The sequence below is a fragment of the Xenopus laevis genome, chromosome 7L (genome assembly GCF_017654675.1).
Source record: "Xenopus laevis strain J_2021 chromosome 7L, Xenopus_laevis_v10.1, whole genome shotgun sequence".
Classification (NCBI taxonomy): domain Eukaryota; kingdom Metazoa; phylum Chordata; class Amphibia; order Anura; family Pipidae; genus Xenopus; species Xenopus laevis.
Window position 1 is genome coordinate 66689573 of NC_054383.1, and position 12500 is coordinate 66702072.

The 12500-nt window shown below is 36.5% G+C and overlaps 1 protein-coding gene across 1 annotated transcript in view; it reads left to right on the top strand.

Moving 5' to 3' along the window:
- pex14.L (peroxisomal biogenesis factor 14 L homeolog) overlaps positions 1 to 12500 on the top strand; it is a 100736-nt gene that overhangs the window by 67194 nt on the left and 21042 nt on the right. The window contains exons 4-5 of the mRNA XM_018225647.2: positions 7704 to 7832; positions 11778 to 11863. Of these exons, the coding sequence (XP_018081136.1) occupies positions 7704 to 7832; positions 11778 to 11863 (215 nt within the window). The remainder of the gene's footprint in view (positions 1 to 7703; positions 7833 to 11777; positions 11864 to 12500) is intronic.

Genomic DNA, 12500 nt, shown 5'->3' on the forward strand with positions numbered 1-12500 from the left:
GATCAGCTTTATGTTCAGAGACAATAGGAGCCGTTGGCTTAAATTTGCAGTTTACAGTATTTATGGCTGTAATATGAAGGTGCTGGCATCGTAATTTCATGCCCCAATGAGAAGAGCAAGGTCGAGGAGAATGCCTCTATCCACATCTGCTAACACACTAACTCATAAACAAGGCCCGTCTGTATCAGGTAGCACAGAATAAGCTCGCTTAATGAAATACAGCACAGCTTTCCATTACTGTTAGTTTTTACTGTGTCGTCATTACGTGTAATTTATGTTTAAAAAATTCAATTTTATACAGGGCTCTGGGAAATAGGGGTCTTAAGGGTCAGCCGAGGACTTTTAACGGCTCTTTAGTCCTACATGTGCTTCCAGGTTAACCCTCTCTCTCCCCCAGTGCATTCCTCAGAAATATATTGTTAGCTTGTTTACATTAAGCCATTGAGGGAAAAAAGATGACTCTTGGGAATCAACAAGATCCAAAGCCAACAGCACTGGAACTCATAGAACAAAACATTGTGTTGTGCTTTTTTTTAACATAGAAACTTTGTTGTAGACATGTGCCTCTAGTACAGAAGACAGTACTTTGAAGACACTGCATTGGTCTGGTATCTATGTTGCCCAAAACAACAGGTTATTGATGACAAATACAGTCCTGGATTATTTCAATATGCAGCTGACTTTTGTAGCATAGCTATGAAGACTTTCTTCATATGCTTCTTTTAACATGTGATCACATTGTATTGAAATAAATAGTATTATCACAGTAACATTAGTAAATGTGTTTCCAACAAATGCCCCAAACCTTGTCAAATTTGTTGGGATGACCCCAAGCTCTGTGCGTCAGTTTAATTAATGGAGGCATTTCATTAACATATTCTTTCCACTCTGTTTTTTGGGGGGAAAGGGGGGCCATCCAGTGCATAATTATCATTATTTCATGTGTTATAAAGAAGGGACTGTACCAGTATTCTTGCATGATTTACAGGAGGAGTAGTCCGCTAGACCCAGGAGACATATATTGGTGGAAGTGCCAGGGTTTCCATCATATATCTGGTAGCTTTCGGCCAGTATCTACTGATCATGAGACATGCCCAAATCATGTGCCAAATAGGACTTAACACCTTCTCCACACCTTTTACATGTGGAGGAAGGAACTTGACCTATACAAAATAATCTCTTTGGGGTGAGATATGTCTGCAGTAGGAACTTGTGGATTGATCAGGCTCTCTGGAACAAATCAGGAACTGCTAAACATTGCCAGTTACTTCTTCCTCAGCCCAGGAATGTTCTCACACCACCTACAGTAAGCTGAATGAAACGGGACAGGAGGGGTGGCCAATAAGTGAACATACAGGAAACCATTTTGGAGGTGTCTTCCTTCCCCAACTGCTGTAGCAGTGGAGAATTTACCAAGGTCAACTATGTTTCCCCAAACTGTGCCCTAAAGATATGACGTTATTTGAAGTATCTGTACATTGTTAGGTGCGGCATATTGATCTTGTCCCCAAGTACTGCCATATTTACAAACCAAGAGAGTTGAGCTACATTTTCCAAATATTTAATCTTTTTCGGTGGCCAAAACCAAATAGCCTCTGAGTGGTAAAAGGGCTGTAGGCTGGAATTCCTCCACAATGGTAGGTCAGTAGTAAGTTAGTAAGTAAGTTATATTCATGGTACCTTGCCATGCTGCAACTGGAGTCTTCATGCAGGTAGGGATAATCTTTGGATTTCCTAAAGAAATCATTTTTCAGTGCATCCAGTGATCCAACTAGATTGGCATGGAAGAACCACATTTAGGTCCTGGGTGAGCCACCAGTTAATATAGCTCAGTTGAGTTTGGCTGTCAAGTAGTAAAAATACAAATTAGAGAGTTGCAGCCCACTACTGGCATAGGATGCTGGAGACCCTTGGCATCTTATTGTTCCATAGGAAAGGGTGTATCATAACGTAGAGAGTGACATACTTGTTGGTAATTGTTTTAGGAGCATTATGGAACATATATGAGTATATATATAGGTAGAAACACAATTTTCATCATATTTATTCCTGTTCTGGAACCTATGAAGCTTGGAACTATTGTGAGTCAAAATTCTGAAAACCTCAGGATTAAAACTAAACTAAACTTAGTAACCAAGAAAACTGACCAGACCATTATTGTAGAGCAGTGTCGGACTGGCCCACAGGGATACCAGGAAAAGTCCCGGTGGGCCAAGGTGTCAGTGGGCCCTCATGCTGCTAAATATTTGGCCTATTTCATGGTCATTCCCTATTTTTATGAGAATAAAGTGGCTAAATAGATGGAATAACAGGTTATAGTATTATAGTATGAAAAGAAAAGAGACTAGGAGAATAGAGGTTGAGTGAGGAGAGGAAGAATAATAGTACTGAGAGTGGGCCCCTGGTCTAAGATTACATGGTGGGCCCCTAGTCAAAGGTTTTTGGGTGGGCCCCTGGTGTCCAAGTCCGACACTGTTGTAGAGTAGCATATTTTGTTGGTGTCTTCTTTAAAAGGGATGTCCCTGGAAGCAAAAGAGAAAATTCTTTTGAAACTTTAGTTTGTTGGCAGTCTATGTTTCAACCTCCACTACCTTTTAAAACAGAATTTTCCATTTGTGTTGTTTTAAAAAGGGTATCGTGGCTTTAAAATAAAAGCAATTTTGTGTGGTCCTGATTCCTGAATGAATAATCTGGTCATTTTTTTTAAGAGAATGTAAACCTTAAATAAACTTTTGCCTGACAAAGGAAAATGCAATTTTAAAGTAACTTTTCAATATGCATTCATCAGTGGTTTTTAAATTATTTGTGCATGTAGGTATACAGGTATGGGACCTGTTATCCAAAATGCTTGGGACATGGGGGTTTCTGGATAACAGATCTGTCCCTTATTTGGATCTTCATACCTTAAGTCTACTAGAAAATCATGTAAACAGTAAATAAACCCAATAAGCTAGTTTTGCTTCCAATAAGAATTATTATATCTTATTTTGTATCAAGTAAAAGGCGCTGTTTTATTATTACAGAGAAAGGGGAAATCATTTTTAAAGATTTAAATAATTTGATTACAATGGAGACACAGCCTCCGTAATTTGGAACTTTCTGGATAACGGGTTTCCGGATAACGGATCCCATACCTGTATTTGAAAATCAGATTTTTCTGCCCCTTTCTGGCCAATGGTTATGTTTTGTAGCAGAAGTCAGCTTTGAGTGTTTTTCACAGGCCTGTTTACCTGTTGGCCACTCTTTGGGGTATATTTATCAAAGAGTGAAGTTAGAGATCACCACAGTCCTCTAGAGTCAAATTCTGCCACACGCTATTCATTTCTATGGGATTTTTAAAAGAGTATTCATCATTGAGTGAAAGTTCATCCTTTGACAAATACGCCTTTCAAAAGCCCATAGAAATGAATGGAGAGTGGCGGAATTTCACTCTACAGGACTGTGGCCATCTCTAACTTCACTCTTTGATAAATATGTTTTGAGCTAATAAAATCACCTTGCTGAAAAGCTATACACTCAACAGTGTGCTGCAGTATATTGGGACCTGGGGTTTTCCGGATAACAGATCTGACCTTATTTGGATCTTTATGCCTTAAGTCTACTAGAAAATCATGTAAACATTAAATAAACACAATAGGCTGGTTTTGCTTCCAATAAGGATTATTATATCTTAGTTTGGATCAAGTAAAAGGCGATGTTTTATTTTTACAGAGAAAAAGGAAATAATTTTTAAAGATTTGAATTATTTTATTATAATAATGGGTTTCCGGATAACTGATCCCATACCTGTATTCGAAAATTAGATTTTTCTGCCCTTTTCTGCCAAAGGTTTATGTTTTGAAACAATGTAGCAGAAGTCAGCTTTGAGTGTTTTTCACAGGCCTGTTGACGTCTGCTACATTGTTTCAAAAATGTAAGAAAAGAATGGGACAGGCAGATACTGTTTTCAATCGCATATATATCTACAAATCAATTAAAAAGTAATTCAAATTTGTTATCCGGGTATACTGAAAAGTTGCTTAGAATTATAATTTTTTTTTTTTAACATTGCCTGTGGTCAACATGCAGATATGCATCTAGAAGGGTAATTATCTTTATTAAAGGGAAAATATATTCCACTTTGTGGCATGGTCTTATTAAATTAGATTTGTGTAAAACATTTTGTTTTAACACTATCTGAACTTAAAAAAATTATTATAAATGTATTTTTCTTATACATACCTGATTTCACAGATTGAAAGGAAACCATTATAGTTTACCTCTGCTCTCAGGGACCATTTCCCCACCTACCTTCCCCATCACTATTGCTAAGTCTGCATATTGATGTTTTTAATATTAAAATACACTCCCCTTTTTAGCATAAGCTTGTTTAGTAATGAATTACCACAAAAATTTTTTTACAAAGTAATACATGATTGATCAGATTGAGAGGAAACCACTATCGTCTGCCTTGAGTAAACTTCAGGCTACTTTGGAAAGTAGCTGCCCTGTGTCTGTTTCCCCAGTGATGATTTGCATGTAAACCGGTGGAGAGGAAACAAAGGACATGTTGTAGCCGAGATTAATCGCATGCGACAAAATATTCTATGTGTCATTGCCCTAAGTAAATCTGTCACCACACCAGACATTGTGGTGAACTGCAGAGCAGAAGCTTAGAGGCACATTTATCAAGGGCTGAATTTTGAATTCATATGAGTTTTTTTAACTCCCTTTAATTCAAATGAATTTGAAATTCTACCTACTTTTTTCTTTTATTAATAAAGTCAAATTATTAAAACTCAGATGAATTTAAACGACCCGAAAACTCAAATCGAATTTGATTAGAATTGGCTCAAACTCGATTCGAGTTTTTTTTTTTCAGAAAAAAACTTGAATGTCAGGGAGGCTGCAAACATCTCCAAATTGATCCCTGGGCCGCTCTCATTGACTTAAACAGTGATGCGGCAGGTTTTAGGTGGTGAATAGTTAAATTTGAATTCTTAAAGGGCCAGAGAATGATAGATCTCAAAAATTGAATTTCAATTTTTTTTTCTTTAAAAAAAACCCTCAAATCGATTATGGATAATTTCCTAGTCGAATTTGACAGTTTTGATCATGAAAACCCATTTGAAATTCAAATTTTCAATTCAACCCTTAAAAAATCTGGCCCTTAGTGTGGGATGGGACAGATTGGGGCTTTTGGAAGTTTTTATATAGACATTATGACAGCTGAATTATTATATACAATATATATTTATATTGTCAATATTGTGTTTATTGAGATGTACTTTTTAGAAAAAGGCAAAAAAAAAAAAAAAAGTTTAAAATGATGACAGATTCCCTTTAGATTTACACTCACACATAATATACATTTTACATTAATAATATATATTTGAGTAAATTAAAAGACAATATTAAATATATTTAACTGTGATATTGTCTGCTGTGGAAAACAACCTCGGTCAATTGAGGGATTGACTGCGTGATTGCTGTGCTACCCTCCCTGTCCTCCATCTCTGAGTCCTTGCCTTGTGTCCCTTCAGTGTCTCGCAGATTATTCAGCTCAGATAGCAATCAACTGGGAAAAGCGTGTGTCTAATTTGCATGAGATTATTTGAAACAAAAAAAAAAAAAAAAGACTGCATTAGTCAAGCTGGTGATAAACAACGGCAAGAAGCTGTGTTTGTCATAACAGACAGTGCAAAAGCGTCCTTCCCTCTCGGACTTTCCACTCATGCCTAAATTAACCGTTTGCGTCCCTAGTTTTCTGGGACTGTTCTTGTCTTCAAATTTAGGCTAATAAACAGCTTTGTAGAATGTATAGGTTATCTGACCTGCAGAATGACATTTTTGTTTAGTTAAGGACATATTAACCCTTGTAAAAATGTGCAGTACTACCCCTGGTGCATGACTTTAATAGTATCATACACTTTAATATATAGAAGAAACCTATGTAAGCATAATAAACTTGCATAGGAATTGGCATAGGTAGCACTCTTGTACATGGCTGTTTACTCTTGTTTTTCTGTTCCATGGCTTTTTTTTTTTTAAATGTTTTACCACACCAATATTTAGCTGACTTCTGTAGCATACAGTCTGCTTAAAGGCTGATATCCCCTATTTATCAGAATATTACGTGGTATTTCTTAAAGATCTTATTTTTAACAGGAATTTTCTTTTTATCTGTATCCAGGGATAGGGATACAGAAGGAAATGGGGGGGGGAGAGTAAGAGATTCAGCCGTTGTTTAGTCCAATCATCATCATACAGTAATGTGATCATATCATATTGAAATAAATATTATTATCACAGTAACAGTAAATGTGTCCTCAAATTTTATGCTAATAAGGAGTTTTGCAGAATATATAGGTTATCAGAGCTACAGAAAGGACATTTTTGTTTTCTTAATGTTTTATCACACCAGAAAAATGAGTATATGGAACTCTTTTTTTTTTTTAATTTATTTATTTATTTTTCCCTGTGGGGCCTGTAGTAAGAATGGGCTATGTGCCTATGTGGTAAAAATCATGATATAGCCACTCCATAGGCATTCAAGCATAAATGCTTGTGTGTGAGACTCCTTAGTAAAATTGTATAAGAACATACTAATCAAATGCAATTTTATCAGCCACACTGTTAACTTTTAACAGTTTTTAGGCTATATATTTTAACAAGTAGCTTTTGGAGTTTTGTAATACTAGCTCTTAGTATCGCTTGTTATTTTAGGGCAGATTTATGAATCTTTACCCATCTAGGTTCAGTTAAACTACGGCAGAAACTGCAAGCAAGTTCATGAACACCCTTGTGTCTTCAGCAATTGATGTGCTTTGACTTGCTGCTGAACGGGTTTTAAATACAAAAAAAACACCCCACATGCAGGTTTTTTTTTTTACAAAAAAGCTCACACCTAAAGCATAATCAATTAGAAAATACAAATAAGTTCAGTTACTCACTTGCCGTTTCTGCAATACTTTACTTGAACCTGGATAGGATTTTTACTACTAAGAAATTATAATACTAAGTGACACATATACAGATTATCTTGGTTTGGCCATGATTTTCTTAAATTATACCTGCAGATACTGGATGTTGTGTGGATGTTAATTTTCATCTTTGTTTAGCTATAACCACAATTTAAGCTTGATTTTACGTTTATTGCATTAGTCATAAAATATAGTTCTTCCATGTCTCTAGTAATGATGCAGGGTTGTGAGCTGCTTCTTTCAGTAATTAGAAGAGCATTGCTTTTGCTTGTTTTTTAGTTGCTATTTCTCAAATAACTATAGGTCTATTTATAAACTTAGATTTGTTGTTATCACAAAAGTGCAGCATCCTCTGCCAGTGGCACTGATGGTTTAACCCTTCTCTTGTCAGACAGGTGTGTGGCTTTTTGGAGAGCAAGACACAAGACTGTGCTTCAATTTACTAGGGGTTAATTGCAGATATTTGCATATTAAAATGGAGCTACATTCGTTGTTGATGACATGTGTTGTCAGTGAGTGGTTGTAGAATTTCAAGCATACAACTGCTGCAATAAACTGCTGAGAAATTAACCAAATTGAATGTGAAGCATCAAATCATGAACACTATCACCATACAGACACTGAGTGCATAATCTAAAAACGCTGATTTTGATTCTTAAAATTCTGTCTTGCTGGAGATGTATATTTATGTCCTGCTGCATGCTCAAATTTATTTATTTATTTTTTTAAACTTCGTGATAGGATTGAGCAATGAAGAGATTGAATTGGCTCTGCAGCAATCTGGCACAGTCCATGATGACCCCGGTCTTGTGACACACACTGGTATTCCCCACACAGGACCATCCTCTCAGCTTGCAGTGCAACAATTTAGTAAGTGCCACAAACATCAAACATGTTTATCTCTAACATAAACACGCAAAGTGTGTTCTTTTAAAAAATTAGCTCTTTAAGCCTCTAAATTCCAGGTTAAAAGGTGAAGTTGTTGGATATTTAAAACTGGCCTTCTGCTTCTAGTGAATGGTTCTCAAACTGTGGGGCAGCCCCCCCCCGCCCAATAGACACGCTCAGAATATCTGATGACCTCTGCTCTAGTCTAATAGGTACACTTAACATTTGGCATTTGCCTGTTTCAGAATAAATTGGTAAAATTCTGTATGCCAAAAGTTCTATTCCTGATGGCTTATGGACATCCACAAGTGCAGTGAGCAAAGGGCAGTTTTGAGCAACCATGTTTTGTCCCCCCTAGAATTCACAGACTTTTATGGTTGTAAGGGGGCATTGCACTCAATACAGTTGTGCTTGATGTGTCGGTATTACTATACTATACTGTAAATTGGACAATTGCTCGGCATAAGAGTACAAGTGCACCCAATTATTTAAACGCAACTCCAGCGTTCCTCTGTAGGTGCAAATGCTTTAGTTTCATAACGGGAAGAAGTAAGGACTAAGCAGCTTCGGTTGAGCTATACTGAAGTGAAAAGAGCCCATTTTGATACAAGTACCTTTAATGAACGGGGTTTACTGCACAACTGACTGAGAAATTTGCAGGGACACAACTGCAGTAGTGGATGTAAATGACCTTTTCTGGTGTTTTGACATAAACATTTTTTAAAGGGGTTGTTCATCTTTGAGTTAACTTTTAGTATGATGGAGTGAGTGATATTCTGAGACAATACGCTATTGTTTTTGAGTTATTTAACTTTTTATTATTTTTTATAGCAGCTCTCCAGTTTAAAATTTCAGCAATCTGAATCAAATAGACTCAAATATGAATAGGGGAGGGTCACAAGAGAAAGATGAGTAATAAAAAGTAGCAATAATAATACTTTTGGAAACTTTTTGTAGCTTTACAGAGTATTTGTTTTTAGCTGAAGTCAGTGAAAAGCTGCAAAGAGTCAGAAGCAGAAGGAAAATAATTAAAAAACTAAAAAGAAAATGAAGACCAATTGAAAAGTTGCTTAGAATTGGCCATTCTATAACATAATAAATGTTAACTTAAAGGTGAACCATCCCTTGAAGAGAATAACATCAGGAGAGAAAATGGCAGGTGAAAATGATTCTGACACTATAAAACTATTCTTCAAAATATAAATGTACATTACAAATTACCTATAGGCCATGTTTTTATTTTTTTGCTGATAGGGCTGCTTTTGTAAGTAATTGTTGCTTGAAGTTCCTAAACCTGACTGTTTTGCTGACCTGACTGTCTCTTCTCAGTTAGAGTTTCTAATGCACATCAAACCACTGCTGCACAAATATGGCGGTACATGGGGGGGATCAGATTGGTAACGTAAAAGCACTGGGCAGATACTTTAATGGCAAAATTATAAATATCATGCAGACAGTGTTATGTAAAAAAAATATAAAATTTCTTTTGTCAGTATCTCTTTAAACATTAATGAAAAAAGGATGTCAATCTGCAACATGCACAGGGGGATAAAGATGTATGGACTGAAGGGGATAAGCCTACTTCAGCCTTATAAAGCAATATTAAAGTTTAATCTAGAATGTTCAATTACATCTTGGGCTTCCTTAAAGAAAAAAATCTGTATATCTGTCTCATCAAAACCGCAGTTACCTGTAAAACAGAAATATTTAGTTCTTTGTAGCCACAATACTGCTAGAAAATGTTTTGGCTATAGTACCCCTTTAAACACCAAGTTGCTATTTTTAATAATTCAGAGCATACAGGAAGATAAGCTAATGATTGTTTGCATACCGTGCACTACTCTTGAGACCTACCTATTACCATAAAGTTCTGGTGGTAGACAGGGTCGGACTGGGCCGGTGGGGTGCTGGCAAAAAACCCGTTGGGCTCCGGCTCTAGTGGGCCCCACCAGCCCAGACACGCTCCTTGCCCTTGCTGCTGCGATCTCTTGTTTCCGACCCCGGTCGCGTCACAACCAGGTTCGCACATGTGCGGGAGGGGGGGCAGAAGACCGGGGTCCGGAGGGTGATATGCTGCAGGGTCAAGGCACGGGGGGCCCTGAGACATCAGCCCCGGTGGGCCCTGGTCCCCCCAGTCCGACCCTGGTGGTAGATATAGCTTTTGAACACCTCAGTTTTACCTAACTTGGCTGTATGAATTGACCTTGTGATATATTGTACAAAATATTGTGCTTTTGAAATTAGTTCCTGGGCACATCATTCAGTATATTGTGGATGAGAGAAACAATGTTTTCAAATTAGCAGTAGAACAAGATATGGGTCTGTGGCAGGAAGAGCCCTATCTCTGTAAAAGGGATTTGTATACTGAGGTTTTGAAATAGACCCAAGGAAAGGCAGTAATCAAATTCATAAAGAGCTAATTAGCAAAGGACTTATACATAGTGAAGTGATGCTGTTGATTTTAAAATAAGTTGTTTGAATAGTGGGATGCTAGCTAATTAGTGAAATAGTCTAGCATTAGTAGTCTAATAAAGAGGAGATGAGGTTAAAAAAAATAATTGAAAAAAGTCAAGTTCAGTATTACATAAACATAGAATTATATTTTTGTATTCAAAACAAAAAAAGTGAATTGAGTAGTTGACTAACATGAGGCAAAAACAATGGATTTCCCTGATGTTACTGTGATCAAAAGACTTGGTTGTTTTCAACAACTAAAACCCACCTAAAGATTTCTGAGATTTTACTTCCAAAATGAGATGTAAAAATAGTATGTCAATAGTATGTCATCCATTTTTTAAACCCTTGGTAACAATATTATATATAATATATTTTCTACACTGCTTTCCTGCCCTTTTTTCCACCTCCCCCGATGCTTTCAGAATTCCCCTACCTCCAATGTAAATTTCTCACTAGTTCCTCTTTTTTTTTTTAATTATCCCCCTTTTGTCCACTCCACTTCTTCCCATTTTTCTCTCTATGTAAAGTTTTCATAAATGCTGGTCCAAAAAATCAACAGTTTATATGGTAATAGATAGAGAGGGACATAAATATATAAAAGGCATAGAAAAAAATTCTTGTAATTCTTCTGTAACAAAATTTCTCATCACTATGTGGGAGCAAAGCAAGCCAATGATCCTGGGAAAAACATTGTAACCTGTGCAAAACATTGAGTTGTCAGTGTAATTGTCAGTCAGTCTTTCCCACATTGTAAAACATTTTTCACTTTTTTTTGAACCATAGAATAAAATGTTTTTGTAATACTGAACATGGGCAAGCATTTTTGATAAAAACAACAATAATAATTTAGGAAAAGCTGTGATAAATGAGGCAGTTTATTTTTTAGCCTTTGGTGAAAAATATTACATTAAGTTAAACGTTTGATCCATCACACCCTGCACGTTTTGTTTGGGGCTTTTGTGACTGTACTCTATTTTTTTTTGCGAAGGCGCTAAAGAGATATCATATCACTTTCAACGTTTTAAAAAGTTAGCATTATTCCACCTCACACCGTGTACTATTAAATCTCCCTCTCCTATGTTCGTTTTTCTTTCTTAATTTTGCCACAAGACAGACTTGTGTCACTTAATGTAAAACGAGTGAGATGGCATTTCGGCTTACAGGCTTTATAGACTTGCTGAACTTTTGTGAAAGATCATCCCAGTCCCCTTTCATTAATAATGAAAAGGAAAGGACAATAAAAAATGCTTGCAACCAGAAAGTGCCATATACTCAGACATAAGGGTTAGTCTACTTTGCTATTACATTAACTCGATTTTGTAACTCTTTGGCTGACAAATGGCATTATGCAATGTTTCACATGCTTCATTGCACACACATGAATGACAACCCAGTTTGCATTACTATACACTGAATGCTTAGCAATTATAAGAATTGTGTACACTTAATGTGTGTCAATTTTACCCACAGGCCCCCCAGGGTCCCGATGGAGAGAATATGGAGCTCTGGCAATTATCCTGGCTGGCATAGCCTTTGGCTTCCACCAACTATACAAGGTAGGTTATGCAGCAGTTTTTTTATTGATCATTTGTTAAAGTTACTATATATAGTAGTTTAGTCTGAAAAAGACTACAAGTGTCCAAGTTTAACTTTTTTGTATAAATTAAACCTACCTAACTTGATCCGGGAGAAAGAGAAAAATTCTACCTGAAGCTTCTTCAGTTTGCCTCAAAGAGAAAAGGTTCCTTCCTGAATATGTTGAGGTTATGTAATAAAAGGCACTAAGTTTGCCCAGGAGCAGTAACCGATCGCACCCAATCAACAGGTAGCATTAACTTGTCACCTGTTTAAAAGTGCACATTTGGTTGCTGTGGGTTACTGCACTTGGACAAACTTTGTGCCTTTTATTTAATATGGGAGTAAGAAGGCAATCTTATCAGTCTCTGGATCAACTTTAGTTACAGTAACTCTGTATAATCTTCATTGCTTAAAATTTGGGGACCTTGGGCTCCTTACATTTCCCATAAGGAGCTTAACATATCCCTATTCCCTCCTCTGCTTTATTATTAACTAGGGTATTGGGAATGTATTTTAGTTTTGTATGATCATGAATGATTTTTTTCATATGTAATATATTGTATACAAGGCTAGCCCACCCTTCCAACTAATAGCAATTGACCATATCATTCTAAA